Source organism: Myotis daubentonii, chromosome 5 (assembly GCF_963259705.1).
Source record: "Myotis daubentonii chromosome 5, mMyoDau2.1, whole genome shotgun sequence".
NCBI classification, from domain to species: Eukaryota; Metazoa; Chordata; class Mammalia; order Chiroptera; family Vespertilionidae; genus Myotis; species Myotis daubentonii.
The window spans coordinates 2,108,559-2,127,441 of NC_081844.1; the positions used below are offsets into that span (position 1 = coordinate 2,108,559).

The 18,883-nt window shown below is 46.7% G+C and overlaps 1 protein-coding gene across 1 annotated transcript in view; it reads left to right on the top strand.

The window, feature by feature from the left end:
- LOC132234450 (partner of Y14 and mago-like) overlaps window positions 1-14,322 on the top strand; it is a 163,695-nt gene extending 149,373 nt beyond the window's left edge. The window contains exon 2 of the mRNA XM_059695425.1: window positions 13,321-14,322. Within this exon, the coding sequence (XP_059551408.1) occupies window positions 13,321-13,898 (578 nt within the window). The 3' untranslated portion in view covers window positions 13,899-14,322. The remainder of the gene's footprint in view (window positions 1-13,320) is intronic.
- Window positions 14,323-18,883: the final 4,561 nt, after the last annotated feature.

Here is an 18,883-nt window from a genome sequence, read left to right on the forward strand (position 1 = left end):
ATGGAACATCTGTGACCTTCTGGCCCCACCAGGGAACCACACAGAGCGAACTGCCACCTGACGTGGAGAGACAGGGGCAGCTAGTGACACCCAGGAGAGTCACAAGTGGATGCCACTTAGACATGGACTTGTTAGAATGGAGTAAACTTTGTTTAAGTCCGTATATAAGACACTGACATTAAATGTATGAACAGGTAAAACTTACAAGTAAAAGAATAGAAAAAGACACCACTTACAAGCACATTTGAATCTGTGCTGGTGTGTCTTCCCTTACGGCAGGTGCATAGAGCCAGAAGCGTCAACTAGGTATTATAATGCTGAAGATGACATTGCAACCATAGAGCTACCGACATTCTGAATCTGTGTATCCTGAATAACCCTTTAAATACCTCAAACAAAAAGGAAAGTATTAGTAGGATTAGTGGATAAGCCCATTAATCATAATGAGAAGCTTTAACATCCATTCCCGATGTTCGGTAAACCAGGGGGTAGAAATTCAGTTATGGTTTAACAGGTATGTACAATGAAGTGAGTGTCGTAAACAAAACGTGGAGTAAATAGAGCCAGGCACATAAGATGGCCATTTACATTTCAAAAGCTCAAGAGCTAAGATCTGGAAACAGCCCGAGTTCCATCAGTAGATGAGTGGATAAAGAAGCTGTGGTACATCTACACCATGGGAATACTATGCAGCTGTAAAAATGAAGGATCTCTTACCCTTTGAGACAGCATGGAGGGGCCTGGAGAGCATCATGCTGAGTGAAATAAGCCATCAGAGAAAGACAAGTATCACATCATCTCATGATTTTACTTATATGTGGAATCTAATGAATAAAATAAACTGGTGAACAAAATAGGTCCAGAGACCTAGAAGCATGGAACAGACTGTGGAATCTCAAAGGGAAGGCGGGGGAGGGTGGGTGGGTGGGAAGAGATCAACTAAAGACCATATATGACTTGTATGCATCTATACATAACCCATGGACATAGACAATAGGGGGATGAAGGCTTGGGGTGGGGTCGGGGTGGTGGCGGGCTAGAAGAGGTCAATGGAGGGGGAGGGGACATGTGTAATGCTTTCAACAATAAACATTTTAAAAATTAAATACGCCCTGACTGGTTTGGCTCAGTGGATAGAGCATCAGCCTGTGGACTGAAGGGTCCCAGGTTCAATTCCAGTCAAGGGCATGTACCTTGGTTGTGGGCATATCTCAAGTGGGGGTGCTGTAGGAGGCAGTTGATCAATGTTTCTCTCTCATTGATGTTTCTAACTCTGTATCCCTTTCCCTTCCTCTCTGTAAAAAATTCAATAAAATATATTTTAAAAAAATAAAAATAAAATCCAAAATATGTCAAAAGCAGGTAAAACTTGTTTTATTCTTAGTTCTGAGGCATTTTCTGTTAGTATACATGGTGCGGATGCCATGGATGTAGTCACCCCATGCAAGTTCAATAGGCTGCACAGTTATAATCATGCACTGTGTCTATGCTACACTTTTGTAGAAAGTTTTCTAAAAAATACCACCCACAAATAGACACATGCATGCACATATGCACACTATTACCTGGTTACAGAATAAAATGACAGCGTGATCTTGAGAGAAAAGGAGCCAATGTACCTCCCGCCTTCTGAGAATGTTGGAGAGACCTCAGGATACTCCCTCAGAATTTCTCATTCTGAAAACTTTCCTTCGCTCAACACAGCATCCCATTAAGCCACTAAAATCATTTTGAGGAAATAGCTTGATTCTCTTTCCCTCTCCTAGACAGAAGGAGGGCATCTTGGTTTATTGTCTCAACAAAAATGCTTGGAAATAATTTTTACCGAAAGAGAAAGAAGCCAGTCAATGTCTTAAAAATATGATGAACCATGTTCACCAAACAAAATAGCACATGGCCATGAGCCTTCAGCTCTCCCCTGCCAAACACACAGCCGCCATTTCTGTGTGTCTGAACCAATTGTCTTACAGAAATCAAAATCTCGCTCAGCTCTTCACAAAAGGGAGAAGAGCCAACGTTCAGTTCTGCTGGCAACCAGGAGTCCAAGACCTCTAAGGGGTGTTCGTTTCTCCTCTGCTTATGGTGTTGCCTGGACCACATTTAAAATACTGTAGACTCGGTGGATTCTTACTAACACCATCACATGCTGGAAACAGTTGGCCAGACTTCGCCAGATCATGGAGCCCATCTCTCCCTGACTTGTAATTTTGGCGGTTGGATCTTTCTGGATTTCATTCCCACTATTTTTGTTGTTGTTGGTCATCCTCACCTGAGGATATTTTTTCATTGATTTTAGAGAGAGTGGAAGGGAGGAGAGAGACAGAGAAAGAAACATCGGTGTGAGAGAGACACATCGATTGGCTGCCTCCCACATAAGCCCTGCCATGAGCTGGGGTTCGAGCTGGAGTAGGTGCCCTTGACTGGAATCAAACCCAGGACCCTTCAGTCCTTGGGCCGATGCTCTAACCATTGAGCAAAACTAGCGAGGGCCATTCCCACCTCCTCACACACTTCCTGTGGGAGGAACTGAGCTTCCCTGTAACCGTTGCAGAGAAACCACAACATGAGCATCCTGCGTCTTCTGCGAGCCTGTTTGCCTGGTATCTTGATGATCCCAGAGAGCTGGGTGACCCTCTAGTCTTCAACTCAGTGGGGGAAAGTGTATCTATTAGATTTACTTGCCTGTTATTGTTATAACCCTCAAATTCAGTGGCGCTGAGTATTCTGGGAAATTTAAAATAATACCTTCCAAGTGGGCTCTTCGGTGTAATAAATAGCGGAAGTTCTACATGAAATGTTTTTGTTTGTAAGAGAAATGACAGATTTTGGATAATAGGTCAGTGGGTCAATCATTTAGATCAGAGGTTGCAAACGCAGATGTCAGGAACTCACAGAGTCGCTGGAGGGCAATCTAATTCAGCACCTGGGCCAAGTTCACGTGTGTCTAAGCAATCAGGAGGGTGTCTGATAACCAGAGTCAGGAGGAGCGTCGCAGCCAGACCAGGGTTGGGCAGAGACACTCGGCCGCCGAGACAGGAGCAGAGGTTGCTGGGAGACATGGGGGCCCTTCTGACCTTGCCAACAAGCAACGCCTGCCAAGCTTTCCTCATGGGACTGAAATAGTTTAATGTGAGCGACTTACTGTGTTCTTCCTAAAGGTTGAAACAGAGACGCGCTTTAGAATACTTTCTTTGGGAGCAGTGGTAGGAATCATATGCTTAAAAGTCTTTAATTAGTAAAGCAAGTGTTGGTTGTTGATTTAGAAATAATTCATCATGTTTTATTAGATGATGAAATTTGTTAATAATTGATTGATCTCTCTCAGATTCTAGATTTTCAGAAGTCTACCTATCCTAAGGCATCACTTTTGTATTTCTGACTTGGCTCCCTCAGTGCTAGGATGGACTTTATACAAGTAATGTTATACTTCACTGCATATCAATAATAGAAAAGGCCAATTTAACTTTATATAAAAGTGAAACAAAAAACCTTACCCGTAGGCCATAAATAAGAGGCATACACCAGTTCTGGTTCTTCTGGTTTTATGAGAACAAAATATATAGGAATTCTAACGCCTTTCCCCCCCCCTACAGAGTTGGATTAAACTGCTCTAATGTTATAGTGTCTGACATACATACAAATTACAGTTTTGTAAAAAAAAAATAAAATAAAATCATATGAAATATCCACACTGTTGAAGGGATGTAGAAGGCAAGTACAACACGGTTGCATACCACATGCAATCTGAGGAGTAATATATTCACTTTCCTTAGAGTGGAAATGTGATTTACAAAACTAAACAGTCTACAAGCAGTTTGATTGCTTCTCTCTGTCGTTCCATTTATAGGAATAATTGAACAGCACATCTGCTAAAGTGAGCATGCGTGGCCAGGTAAGACCCATGCAACACACGCAGAACCTCGGCAAGAGTGCGGAGGCTGCATATTAAGCTCCCAGGAGGCCCTTGCCAGCGGCACTTCTAGTTGCTGAAAAGGGACAGATCAGCATTTGAACCACAAGGGGCTGGGCATGCCCTAAGGCCAAGTTCTTGGAGAAGAAAAAAAAAACAGTGGTTATAATAATTACAATTTTTTTGCCCCAAGAAAACGATCCTCTACTTTTTAATCCTGTGTGTTTGCATGTACAACCGTGTGTATTTTTAGATTTGGAAGTATTCAGAAATTGTACTTTACAGTCAGAATTATTTCTGCAAAAATAATATTGCATTAATAATTGTCAACATAGTTTAGAATCTGTAATAAATTGCTGAAGCTTAACTGTTATTCTTATTCAATAATGTTGGCTTCACACAATACTACAATACCATGCCAACTACTTTGCAGATATTTTTCTTTTATTTTAAAGTTAAAACATATATCTTAAATAAAACCTACATAGCTATTCCATACTTCCATGTATTATGCATTCATTTTGTTGGAATTCTTGGGTCCTGAATACTAATTCAAGTTGCTGGTAAAAATTATGCAACATATTTATATGCTACTAGAGGCCCAGTGCACAAAATTCATACACAGGTAGGGTCCCTAGGCCTGGCCAGCGATCAGGGCTGATCTGTGGGGCAACTGGCAGGGCAATCAGGGTGCTCCCACTGGCAACCACCTTGGCTGGCCTGGGGCCTGCAGGCTAGGGGCTGGGGGCAGCTCCTGCATTGAACGTCTTCCCTCTGGTGGTCAGTGTGTGTCATAGTGACTGGTTGTTCTGTGATTCAGTTGAGTTGCATATTAGGCTTTTATTATATAGGATAGTTTTCAGATTCTAAAAAGCAGAGATAGTGATAGTCTTGAACTAATCCGTGTTTGAGACAGAAGGATTCGAAGGTGATATGACTGAAATATTTGGAGATTTTTTTTATGTGTTAGATATTTCCCGGTGGAAAATCCTTTTACTAATCTTTGCAAACTTCATTACTGAAGGTCACAGCTAAAAGCTGAGGGCTTCAGGTTTTGGCCCATAGATGTCAGTAACACAGGGTAGCCTGGGTTTAAAACATATAATACAGGACAAACCTCGAGCTCTCCCTGCCTAGTGATGGTGTTTGAAGTATTGTTAAAAATATCACTTCTTGCCCTGGCCAGTTCGGCTCAGTGGATAAAGTGTCAGCCTGTGGACTGAAGGGTCCCGGGTTCAATTCTGGTCAAAGGGACATGCCTGGGCTGCAGCTCTATCCCCCGTAGGAGGCATGTAGGAGGCAGCTGATCAGTGATTCTCTCTCATCATTGATGTTTCTAGCTCTCTCTCCCTCTCCCTTCCTCTCTGAAATCAATAAAAAAATATATTAAAAAAATATATATCACATCTTCTGTCATTGTAGGAGGAAGCAGCTCCCCCTCATCTCTAGTTAAAGCCAAGCTACCAGGGAGGGGTGGCTCTGGTGTCTGGGGCAGGGGGAAGGGCAGGCCTCTCTGAGATCTTGTCAGTTTTCTTAGTCACTGGCTTTTCCATAGTTTGCTGGGAACCGCTAATCACTGACCTCTGCCCTCCTCTCTTCAGCTGTTCCACAGACTGCAAATATCTCCGTATCCAGCAGACGATGCTTTCACCCGGTTTGACCATAAATAGAATTTTCTCCACAGATTTTTCTTCTGCTGCTGCATGTTCTTTCTCATCTTTCACTGGCAATTTCCCGGCCGGCAAGCCTGGGGCCACAGCCGGGAACAGCGACACTGGGAGACGGTGGAAGACACGCGTGATAAGAATCGCAGCTGATACAAGCCACATGCTTTTTTGACTTAGAATTTATCATAGGTTTTACTTATGGTAAACATATTTAGATTTTAGTGAAGTTATTACAGCTTATCAATTGTTATGACAAAAAATATTTTTTATAATTAATCATTTGTTTTTCTGGTCAATATGTTTTTATAGAAATGGGTATAAAATGTAGAAATTGGATATATTTAGAAAAACAATAGCTATTCAAATAAAAGTACTTTTAGTCTAAAATTAATTTTGTACATTTTTCAAAAGACTTGCAGTATTTACACTTCAGTTTGGCCATCATGAACTTGTTGTAAAGGTTTCCTTTGCAATCTTTTCAATATCCTTCACATTCAAGGTGATTTTACAGATACTATTAACAACAAGGAATATCTGTATATCTTAAGTTGCAATTCCAGAAAGTAAATTTTTGGATAAGTTACTTGATATCTAAATCTGCACTAAAAGCTTCAATTTTCAGAAAATGTGTTTCATTTCCCCTAAATCCATAAGCCGGTTCCTATTTTTCAATTCTACCGAGCAATGTACTTATCAGGAAACGTTTCAGTTGCTCATGTGTGTAGGCTATAACTACATCTCAAATAATAAAAAGGCCAGTGAAAAACAATTTACATAACGGCATATTGGTTAATATCAAGTTTAATTAAAGTTAAAACAAGAGGCATGAAAACATATTAATTGAAAAGGAAACAACCTTGGCGGCCACGTATAGCTCACGCTACTGCATGTAATCACCAGTGTTCATGGTACAGCAAATACAATGAAGATTATTAAAGACAAAATTTAGCAAAATCACAACGATTATAGATAATCCATAACAATGACTAAACCTTTCCTAGTTATTCTAAGGCACTGGTTCTCAACCTTGGCTGCACGTTAGAATCACCTGGGAATCTTTGTAAAATCCTGATTTCTGGGCCTCATCCTCTGGAAATTCTGTTTCTTTGTTACTAATGTTGTGGCCTCACCCCATAACAAAGATCCCCAGATGATTCTAATGTGCAGCCAAGGTTGAGAGCCACTGTAAGGTGTACTCCAGTTAACCAGATGTGTTTTTTAAGCAGTATTCCTGTGAATGGATGCTACTACTGCTATGTTTACTCATTGTAATTGGTGCATAATATTCTTCTGATGATGCAATCACTTTTTCCTAGAACTCTTTCTATAAAGGGTCATCATGTTCCAAGTGATATGATTAATTTAGGTATAAGATGCAATATTTATACTACATATAAAGCTTTGCTAAGTGGCCTTACACATAAGACACGCTCAACGTGAAAAAAATTGGTTGTATCTTACATTCTGCGGTGAAATGTGAAGATTCAAATTTAAATATCCTTTAGAATGAGATGAAAATATGTTCCTTGTTATGGATGGGTTTACTCAAGAAATACTTCTTATCTGAAAATATTACATATGAAAATAAATCCATTTACCTGATGCATTCCCTAGCTCTTTTCAGTTCAGACAGTTAGTGCTGTTGGATCTTTAAATGTGAGTGAATTTATGGAATTAATTAACCGAAATCATCAGAGCAATTAAACATCGCAGAGCATCTCCCCACATAATTACCTCATTGACCTTCTTTCGCGTGATGTCATAATCCAGCTCTCCACAGAAGATCGTAACCTTCCCAGGAGAACAGTTAGACTATTTTAGTATTTCACCATAGAAGGTGAAGATGGTGAAGAAGTTTGAATGAAACAAAAATACAACCACAGCAACAACAACACAAAGACACTCATTTTGTCCCAATCTGGAATCGGCAGCAGCAGAGTGTGGAACTCGGTGTGGATAAACTGTGTCTCACTAAGCCGATGAAATGGGTGGTAGATGTCGTCGGTGAACTGCAAAGGCCCTGTTGGTATTAAACATTATTGTCGCTTTAAAAATACCTGTATATTATTATTGTTTCAGAGAGGAAGGGAGAGGGAGAGATAGAAACATCAGTGATGAGAGAGAATCATGGATCAGCTGCCTCCTGCACACCCCACACTGGGGATGGGGCCTGCAACCCAGGGATGAGGCCCAACCGGGAATCGAACCGTGACCTCCTGGTTCATAGGTTGATGCTCACCCACTGAGCCACGCCCACTGTAGTCTATTCTGACTGCCACCCTCTGGGACCCCTTCCCTGAGGGTGTCGCCTGCTCTGGGACCTGCTGTGCCCTTGTCACATGGACGTGCCAGGGAATGCATTGCCCCTGGGGCTGCTGTGGACGAGGGAGTAGAGCAGGGGTGGGCAACCCCTGACACGCGTGCCAAACATGGCACACCAGTCACTTTTGCTGGCATGTGAAACCCTCTCTTATAATCTTCCATTTACAATTTTTTTTCTTAATGTCGACTTTTTTATTTTTCAGATAAACTCAGTGTAGGTGCATCTTAGATAAATAATTTTACATAACATGTATACATTAAAAAATAAATGTATTTTTCATCATCATATACTGTGTTTTTGTTGCTCTAATGAATTTTATTATTTCTTCAAGGTTCTTCACATACGTACACCTTAAGAGATATCAAGTAGGTGTAACATGTTCTCAAAAAATTAGGGTTGGCACGCAGAAGAATTTTGAGTCAGAGATTTTGCTGGTTTTGGCACGCACTCACAAAAAGGTTGCCCACCCCTGGACTAGAGGAAACCCATGTGGATACGTCCTGGCCTGTGCCTCGAATGAGCCCCACTGGGCTCTGGTGGAGCACCTGGTGTCAGAGGGGCTCCCCTTCAACCTCCCTGGGCAGCTGAGCACAGGCACCTCCTTCTCCTCCCCTCCCAGGTCCCCTACATTAGCAGATAAGCTAATGTATGCAAATCTGCCTGCACAGCTTGCACCTGGGGAAACCAGAGATAAGCAGCAGTTAAGCCAATAGAAACAGCACCCGAGCTTAGTCGGCCAGTGGGGAACTGCTGCTGCTTCCCCAAGGGTCCTGGGAGCATGGAAGGCCGAGACCCGTGCTGATGTGCAGAGGCCCATCCTGTGAGCCCAGGCCCCACCTCAGTGGCAGCCCCGCCTCCGGTACCATGTGGTCAGCAACCTTGCCAAGTGACAGCAGGTGGAGACTCAGAGTCTGAGTCCTAATGCTCACCTGCTCATGGCAAAGGGCCTCACCTGCCTTGCGGTCCTCGGTGCTCCGTGAACTTGTTCCCACCGTTACCCCCTTTCCCAGTGACCCTTGTCATTGTTCCTCAGTCTTGTTCTTCCAGCACCCTGACTGTCTAAGTCAGTGGTTCTCAACCTTCTGGCCCTTTAAATACAGTTCCTCATGTTGTGACCCAACCATAAAATTATTTTCGTTGCTACTTCATAACTGTCATGTCGCTATTGTTATGAATCATAATGTAAATATCTGATATGCAGGATGGTCTTAGGCGACCCCTGTGAAAGGGTCGTTCAACCGCCAAAGGGGTCACGATCCACAGGTTGAGAACCGCTGGTCTAGGTCAAGCATGTCAAACTCTCAGTCCGCAGGCCGCATGCCTCGTTTATTTGGCCCGTGTTAGCCTGAGTTCGACATGCTTGTTCTAGGTCAGTGATGGCGAACCTTTTGAGCTTGGCGTGTCAGCATTTTGAAAAACCCTAACTTAACTCTGGTGCCGTGTCACATATAGAAATTTTTTGATATTTGCAACCATAGTAAAACAAAGACTTATATTTTTGATATTTATTTTACATACTTAAATGCCATTTAACAAAGAAAAATCAACCAAAAAAATGAGTTCGCGTGTCACCTCTGACACACATGTCATAGGTTCGCCATCACTGTTCTAGGTCATCCATGAGTCCATGGTTTATGTGCATCCGTATCTCTGGCCAACTCTCACTCATGAACAATCATGCATCCCCCTCAAAAGCCTGCTCCTTCCACGTCAGGTTCATCCACATAGGAGCATGCGCTGCTGAAATCCATACACGGGGCCAGCACCGCTCAGCCAGCTGCGCACAGACAGCCCCGGGCGGCCACGGGGCAAGTGAAGGGAGAAACCCCAGCAGGGGCAACCCTGTCCTTCCTGCTCGAGGCCCTCAATGACGCCAGGGGCCCTGCCCATAGCCACCCTGTGTCTGACTTGCACAAAATATTTCAGTTTGAAGGGAAACAGACCACATGGTCTTTTGGAAACAGGATTTGAGAAACCTCATCTCCAAATGGCTCTGTTTCATGCCCTGGGCTCCATCTCAAGAGGAGAAGTGTTACCTGGAGATTTAATTCTCTGCAATTCATTTATTGTAGTTTCCAGAAGCTCCACAGAGCAAACTCCTTTCTACAGCAGGCATAATCAGCATTCCATCTCTCACGTTATTAAGCAAGAGCAACAGTCCCTGCCTGCTGTCCAGGCTGCCAGAGACCCTTCTCCTGCTGTGGGTTCCAGTGGAAACTGGCAGGAATGTCTGCCTCCAGGATCTCCAGAAGGTTGTCCAGGAGGCCCAGGCTACAATGTCCAACCTGAACAATCCCATCAGCCTCTCCCCCACCCCAATAAGTCTTTCAACTGCACAGAAAGGAACATCCCTGGGGAGGTTGGCTCGCATGGTTTCAACCTTGGAAACTCAACTGCACAGAAAAATTGGTGGAAAATCTTGAATAGGCCTAAGCTGTGAGGCCATCCCTCTGGCCAGACAAAAAGAGTTGAGTCATCCCCTCTTATCTGTGGTCTATGATCTTCGGTCAACCTCAGTCCTGAAATAGTAAGAGGAAAAGGCCAGAGATAAACAATTAATTCATTTAAACTGTGCTCCGTTCTGAGTAGCGCCATGACAGCTCCCACTGTCGCTTTCTTCCTGGCCCTTTGTCCAGGGTCTGCTCACTGAGGACCCTCCATTGTCAGCCACTTAGTGACCTCTGGTGAAGAGGTCAGCTGTCTCAGGTCCCGGTGCAGGGCGCAGTAACATTCCTTCCACTTCCCCGTGGCCCCAAAGCACAAGAGTGGTGATGCTGGCAACTTGGATCTGCCGAGGAGGAGCCGGGAAGAGCTTCCTTTCAGTGAAGCGTGTGCATGCCTAGGACCCACTGGGGTCTTGGACTGTATCCCTGTGAACAAGGGGGGGGGGGCGTGTGCTATGAACCCTAACTGCTCCAAGAGGAAATGCACTGTCACCATAGGACGCTGCTGTGGGAAAGCAGACACTGGCCCTACTCTTAAAATTTCCAGAGCGGGCGTGGCATGTGGATTTTTTTAATTATAAAAAGACTAGAGGCCAGGTGCATGACACTCATGTGCTGGGGCGGGTGGGGTCCCTCAGCCTGGCCTGAGCCCTCTCACAGTCCTGGACTGCTTGGGGGATGTCCACCTGCTGGCTTAGACCTGCTCCCACACCAGCCGTGAGCCCGGCTTCTGGCTGAGTGGCACTCCCCTTGTGGGAGCACACTGACCACCAGGGGCAGCTCCTGCACTGAGCATCTGCCCCCTGGTGGTTATTGTGCGTCATAGCAACGAGTCGTTCCACTGTTCAGTCGATTTGCATATTAGGGTTTTATTTATTAGGATTTTATATAGGATGGCTTGCTGGCGCCAGCAAGCAGTGAGGTTGGGATAGTTTGACTCTGGTTTTGGGCGTGGTCATTCTACCATTGTTTTATACAAATTAAAATACACAGGGAACTTAGTCTTCATCAGAGAGAGGTGGAGAGTGCAGGGTTTCCTAAAGCCCATTTTATTCAACTCAAGAAAAACAACATTCCTCACACAGCCAGAGACGCATGCATTTAGGATTAGCAAATTGGTGATTAAAATGAATGCATGTTGGTTTCACAAATGTCTTGAAGTCTGCTGGGAAAAAAGCCTTTTTAATCTTGGGAATCCCTTAGGAATCCCCAAAACTTTTGAGGACACAGAACTTTTATCACTGAAATTCCTGTTAGTGTGTAACCACTAACCTTGGGAAACTTTGGGAAATTCTGAAGAGGAAAAATTGATCTTTTATTGCTATCTGGAATTACTCCATGCGGAAATGCATGTAAGCAATGATTCATCTGGTATTTGGTCTCAGTGGATATCAATCCAGTGGTTTTTTAGAATCATTTGTGGGAACTTGTCTTTGCCCATAGCTCAACCCAAATGAGTGTGATTATATAAACACAAAGGTGAACGCTGGGTTGAGAAACATGTGTACAAACATTGGATATTTATGTTGATTAAACTATCACTTATTCAAGTGCAGGAGCGGTTTCTCAGAGAATGAAAAATTTTTAATCTTCACTACCATTTCTTCCACAGGAGAAAATACATAATTTTTACACGGGAGTGGACGCGCTAGAGCAAATTCACTGTGATTCATGTCCACGGCTCAGAGGAAAATAGAACCGCTAGTCAGGACATGCCAGGCAGCGGCTCAGGCTGCTCCATCTTCTCCTTCACAGAGTGCGGGGAGGGGTTGGTTGGAACATGAGATTCCGGCCGGCGAGGCCTCCTAATGCCACCTGCTCAGCCATTTGGTGCCTGAGCATCCCCGTGGGGCGGGAGTCAGTCTGTGAACAGGTGCGGCCAGGTCCCCGGGCTTCGTGCTCGCTGGGGTCTCACAGCATTTACATTTGACAAAGTTCATCCACAAATCACTACCTAGATGCTCAACAATAAGTTCATGAACATGCGTGAAAATGCAAATATAGACACCCGGGCCTGGAAAGTGATCAAGACTGTAGTTTAGCAATTGATGCAGTCATGTCTGCTTGGTGCAAGGTGCTTCCTGCGGACAGAAATAGGACTGAAGCAAGAAACAGACTGGATTATCTTCACCAACAGACAGCACCTGGTCCATCTGGTGAACAGTAAAAGTAAAAGCAAAAGTAAGTTATTGGTTTTCTAAAATCTATCCCTTAAAAAATATAGGTATAAGTATAGCAAAACTGATTGTTGGATGAAAATGTTAAATTAAATTCATAAAAACTAGTTTTATTGACATAAAAAGTGTTTTAATTTGTAATTACAAACATGTAACATATGACAACACTGTACTGATTCTGATGAATGTGAGTCACTGAAATATTTCTAAGGAGAAATGACAAAAGTAGAAATAACAATTTAAAATATGGCCGGGACTTCATGAATTGTAATATTGTTGAAGCATCTTTTGTTACCTCTGAAATTGTTAATAACGAGGCCTCTGTGCAATTTCATCTGACATTCCATACAAAGGAAAAGAAACAAAAACCCGTCAGCAATAATAAAATACAGCCCAATGACAATGTTGCCTGCAGGCAAAAAGGCACACACACAAAACCCCCAGCAACGTGAGAACAATGGGATGGTTCTTGTATAAATAATCCATTTAATCAATTATAACTTTTTACAGAACCTGGGGAGAAGAAGATGGTGGCGATATAGGCAGACGCGTCCCAGGTCGTGTCCCAGAGCAAATGGAATGAGCAGCTGAAACTAATAACACCCACACCGAATTGGCGAAATTGCTCAGCTGGTAAGACGGTTTGCAGCCGGGAAGAGCAGAACTCCCCTGGAAAGAACCTGGCTGGAGACCCTGACTAGAGAACCTGGCTAGGCTGCTGATCAACTGAATGCTGTCTCCATGTCATTCCTTCTTCGCTGACTCTGTCCACACCTTTGGGAACCTGTGGACCTGGAAGGCAAGTACATTGCCTCAACACAGCGACCCGACGGGACCTGGCGCAAGCAGCGGAGGGTGAAAGAAGGCTATGTGCCCCAGGAGGAGGTCCCCGTGTATGAGAACAAGTATGTGAAGTTATTCAAGAGCAAACCAGAACTGCCCCCAGGGTTGAGCCTCGAGGCCATTGCCCCTATCAACCCATCAAGGTCTGAAGGCGGGGAACCAGGCCTCTCCAAGACAGCCAAATGCAACATGAAGGGGAAGGAGAAGAGGCGGCAGCAGCAAGAGAAAGGGGAGGCAGAGGCCTTGAGCCGGACTCTGGAAAAGGCGTCCCTAGGAGAGACAGCTCAACTCCCCAGTGCTCCACAGGGCTCCCGGGCAGCTCCTCCAGCTGCCTCTGACCAGCCTGACCCGGCTGCTATCACTGAGAAGGCCAAGAAGATAAAGAACCTAAAGAAGAAGCTTCGGCAGGTGGAAGAGCTGCAGCAACGGATCCAGGCGGGAGAAGTCAGCCAGCCCAGCAAAGAGCAGCTGGAAAAGCTAGCAAGGAGGAGGGTGCTGGAGGAGGAGCTCGAGGACTTGGAGCTCGGCCTGTGAGGCCTTTGGGGAATTGGGAATGGACTAAAACAAACCATGGGGCTTTCTGGGGTCCTGGGGAACATGGCAGCAGCAGCCAGGAGGGGTACCCCCCCCATACTGGCTCACTTCCATCTCTCATGGCCCAACTCTGTCCTCCAGAGCCTAGCCTCTCCCTCATTCCTTCCCTTTTCTTCCAAACTCCTATTTTTTAGACGTTTCCCCTTCCCATTCCCAGTGTTCAAAAATCTCAGTGACTCCCCCAGGCTCCTTTGCTGCTGATTTGGGTGTCTTATTCAAAAGAAAATTGGGTGGGTGGGACCCTCGGGAACTGAGGTTGAGGGTAGGGGGAGTATGCCCAAGTCTTGGAGTCTTGATTCCTGTTCACAGTGTTTATGGGTTATTTCCCCCTCAATCCCTGACCTCTTTTTTTTTTTTTTTTTTTTTTTTTTTGGCCATGCATAGTGTACGCTCTCTTTTAACCTTCATTTAGAAAAAAAAAAAAATTATAACTTAAGGAAACAGTGAAATTGGGACATATAAAGTGGTCCTCTCCACTGGCATTTTTCCATAAATCTTAGTGGCGCTCTCTGAAATAGACACACACACACACATGCACACACGCTCACGCACACACACACGCACATGCACAGGCCATGTTCTCCGGCACCTGGGAGCCGGCTGCTCTCCGCACGGAGTCGCGTCCTGGAGGGTTTGGAGGTAGCTGAGAAGGTCTGCTCTGACGCGGGGGAAGCTCAGAGCCACGCAGGATCTGAGGCCGCGGGAGGCCCTACACCAGGCGCCTGGCACACGTCCCCCTAATGCCTTTGTCCTGTGTGACTGCGGCTGGGAGTCACAGGAGGAGAAAGCATTTCCTTGTTGAATCTCGTCCGTTTGAGATGCTTCATATCTTCTCTAAACTCCCCTGGAGACGCCGCGCCCTGTCCCCCTCCTCTCTGTCTGGCCCTGTCAGGTGCCGCCCTGGCCATCAGCGGCCCTTCAGACGCCCTGCGCAGAGGCTAAGCCAAGCCCCCCTTCATGACCGTCCCCTTCCAGGCAGCCCCAGGGGACGGCACTGCCACACGCCTGGCGCTCCAAGCACAGAGCCTGCCCTCTCTGCTCACAGTACCTCACTCCGTGTCCGTGGGGGAATCTCACTCTGTGTCCGTGGGGGACCTCACTCAGTGTCCGTGGGGGACCTCACTCTGTGTCCGTGGGAGGACCTCACTCAGTGTCCGTGGGGGACCTCACTCTGTGTCCGTGGGAGGACCTCACTCAGTGTCCGTGGGGGACCTCACTCAGTGTCCGTGGGGGACCTCACTCTGTGTCCGTGGGGGACCTCACTCAGTGTCCGTGGGGGACCTCACTCTGTGTCCGTGGGAGGACCTCACTCGGTGTCCGTGGGGGACCTCACTCTGTGTCCGTGGGAGGACCTCACTCAGTGTCCGTGGGGGACCTCACTCTGTGTCCGTGGGAGGACCTCACTCGGTGTCCGTGGGGGACCTCACTCAGTGTCCGTGGGGGACCTCACTCTGTGTCCGTGGGAGGACCTCACTCAGTGTCCGTGGGGGACCTCACTCTGTGTCCGTGGGAGGACCTCACTCAGTGTCCGTGGGGGACCTCACTCAGTGTCCGTGGGGGACCTCACTCTGTGTCCGTGGGAGGACCTCACTCAGTGTCCGTGGGGGACCTCACTCTGTGTCCGTGGGAGGACCTCACTCAGTGTCCGTGGGGGACCTCACTCTGTGTCCGTGGGAGGACCTCACTCGGTGTCCGTGGGGGACCTCACTCTGTGTCCGTGGGAGGACCTCACTCAGTGTCCGTGGGGGACCTCACTCAGTGTCCGTGGGGGACCTCACTCATGCCCGTGGGGGACCTCACTCTGTGTCCGTGGGGGACCTCACTCGGTGTCCGTGGGGGGGCCTCACTCAGTGTCCGTGGGGGGGCCTCACTCAGTGTCCGTGGGGGGGCCTCACTCAGTGTCCTTACACCACATAACATGTGTGTCAAAAAGTGATAAGTAGGTTAATTCAAAGCAAATGCCAAACTGGTGCGTGGGCAGAGGTGAGGTTTGCATTTACGTTTGCTGACACGTCTGTCTGGCCCAGTCCTGCGTGGCTGGGACTCTTCACAACATTGCTCTCATCTCGGACTCGCTATTACAATCAGTGGCGATGAAGAAGTCACTGTGATGTGAAACACTGCTTTCTGGTAACACATACAGAACGCAACAGGAAAGAACAGCACTGCTGAAGGAAAAGCAGCGTAGAACAGAGATTGAAGACACGTCATGACGCCATCTATGTCGCCGCTTGCGGACACACCTGTTTCTCTTTCTCAGGGGAGCATGAGAACCGGGGCATGCAGTCCTGATGGCTAGGAAACTGTGATGTTTCTCTTTCTTTGAAACACATGGGTGCAGTCTCCTTCTAAAGTAGTGGTTCTCAACCTTCCTAATGCTGCGACCCCTTAATACAGTTCCTCATGTTGTGGTGACCCCCACCCATAAAATTATTTTCCTTGCTACTTCATAACTGTAATTTTGCTACTGTTATGAATCGTCATGTAAATACCTCATATGCAGGATATATTTTCATTGTTACACATTGAACATAATTAAAGCATAGTGATTAATCACAAAAACAATATGTAATTATATATGTGTTTTCCAATGGTCTTAGGCGACCCCTGTGAAAGGGTCGTTCGACCCCCAAAGGGGTCGCGACCCACAGGTTGAGAACCGCTGTTCTAAACACTAACCGGAGGACAAAGTTCTGTCTGCTTGTCCTCTGGTCCTGCCAAGTCCCTGGAGGAGCCCCCCAGCTTTTGTAGCCTCAGTAAGACGCTCCCGGCTCCCAGCTAAGGACTCTGCAGCCCTGGTGGGGGTGGGAGGTCTGTCCAAAGTGGCCCACACGTTCTCCTGGCTACAGCCCATTCATCATCGTGTCCAAGAACGAGTGTTCTGTCGTGGGCTCAGCCTATACAAGCCGAGGGCCATTTCCTCATCTCATGAACTACGGCGAGTTTAAGAACATCCAAGATCACAATCGGATTTGATTTGGGGCATCTATATTATCACAACTCATGCTATTTCATTGGCAGCCCCGTCCTCAGATCACACTAAGGACGCATTCCCCGCGCATTGAGCTCGCTACCATTGAGGGCCGTGTCCTGAGGAAGCGAGAACTACACACAAAGATTATTTCCCCCAAAGGGTCACCTGGCCCCGGTTAAAAGTTGTGGCTCTAACTGGTTAAAAGGGTAGAGTATAGCGATTACGAAATATTCTAAGTAAAAATACTGACTTTAACTAAACAGACCTTTCTCAACACTGCAACCCAAAGACGACAATGAAACACCAGCTCATATTCTCTTTCTCTCTCTCTGCCTCTGTATCTGTCTCAAACACACACTCAGATGAAAATCCCCAATTTATATATTCACATAGACACAGGCGTCAGACAGTTCTATATGTAGAGCCGCAGAACTCTTAATTAACACATTCCTAAGCAATGTTTGTGCAGTATCAGATAATTTCTCTGCAGGCATGCTGGTGCGGCCCCGCCCCCCCAGCCCCCCCCCCCCCGTGGGCGGAGCAACTGTGTTATTTGTTGGGGGAAAGCAGTGATGGAGTAACCTACACACCCTCTAACTTCCCACCCATCAGCCAGATCCTGCGATCCACTGTGGTCAGATGTTTGCTCACAAACCTGTAAACACTGTGCTTGTAAAATACAGCAACTCGCCCAGCCGGCATGGCTCAGTGGTTGAGCATTGATCTATGAACCAGGCAACACGGTTCGATTCCCAGTCAGGGCATGTGCCTGGGTTGCAGGCTCGATCCCCAGTGTGGAGTGAGCAGGGGGCAGCCAATCCATGATTCTCTCATCGTGGATATTTCTATCTCTCTCCCTTCCTCTCTGAAATTAATAAAAACATATCTATCAAAAACAAAACAACCTCCAATGTGAGCTATTAAATGAAAGCTTAGGATGGAGGGAAGAAAACTGTAAAAGTTTTGGGGAAAAATGACAAAAGCCAGGAGGCTTCCTGATGTTTTTCATGCAGGGCCCTGGCTCTGTGCCTGCCTCGGTCCTGGCCTGAGCAGACCTGTGATCGGGGCCCCCCCTCTCCTTGGTGGTAAGTCCCCAGGCAGAGGGACCCTCCTCAGAAGGAAACGAGTTCAGGAGGCAGCACCTGTCCCTCCGAGTTAGTGTGTGAGGCCAAGGCGGCTGCAATGTCCTGGGACCCGAGGGGAGAGCTGGACAGGCCCTGAGCCACGGAGCCGGGAGCCCACTCTCCCGGCAACAGCTGGGCATGGAGGCCACACAGGCTCCTCTCGTGGCATCTCACGCTAACCGGCGGGGGTGACCGAAGGGCACGCTGCCCGGACCAGCGCTTTAGAGTGGCTGTGAGTTACCCTCACAAGCAGTATTTTTACAAAAATGAAACAGTGCCCACGCTGTGGGCTGGACAAGGGACACTGGGTCTCCAGGCCTCGGTGTGTCTCATGCTGCCCCTCACCCCCAGGGTGTCGCTGAGGGCCAGGGGGCTTGGAGAGCATTCTCCACTGGGTCTTCCTCCCACGGCCTCTCCGAGAACACAGCGCTGACCTGGGCTCTGGGAGACTTTGCTGTTCCCCTGGAGTGGGGTGGGGTGGGGGTGCCCCTTTAATCTTTGTGGTCCCCACTCTACCTCCACTGAGCAAGGACAGGTCACCATGGCCCCCCTCACCCTCGGGCAGCCTCCCTCAGGGCACTGCTCACTGTCTCAGGAAACGTGCTTTGCTGCTGGGAAGGGGCTCATTATCTCTGACAGCTGTGGGTGCCCAGGAGGGGGACGCCCACACAAGGCCGGCCAGATGTTCCTTAGGAAATAATTAACATCATGCCTGGATAATGATGACTATCCCCAGTGCCTCAAGTCCATGTCAACCCCAAAGATTACATGGAAAATTCCAGAAATACGCATTTCATAAGCTTTATTAAAAAAAAAATTAAACGTAT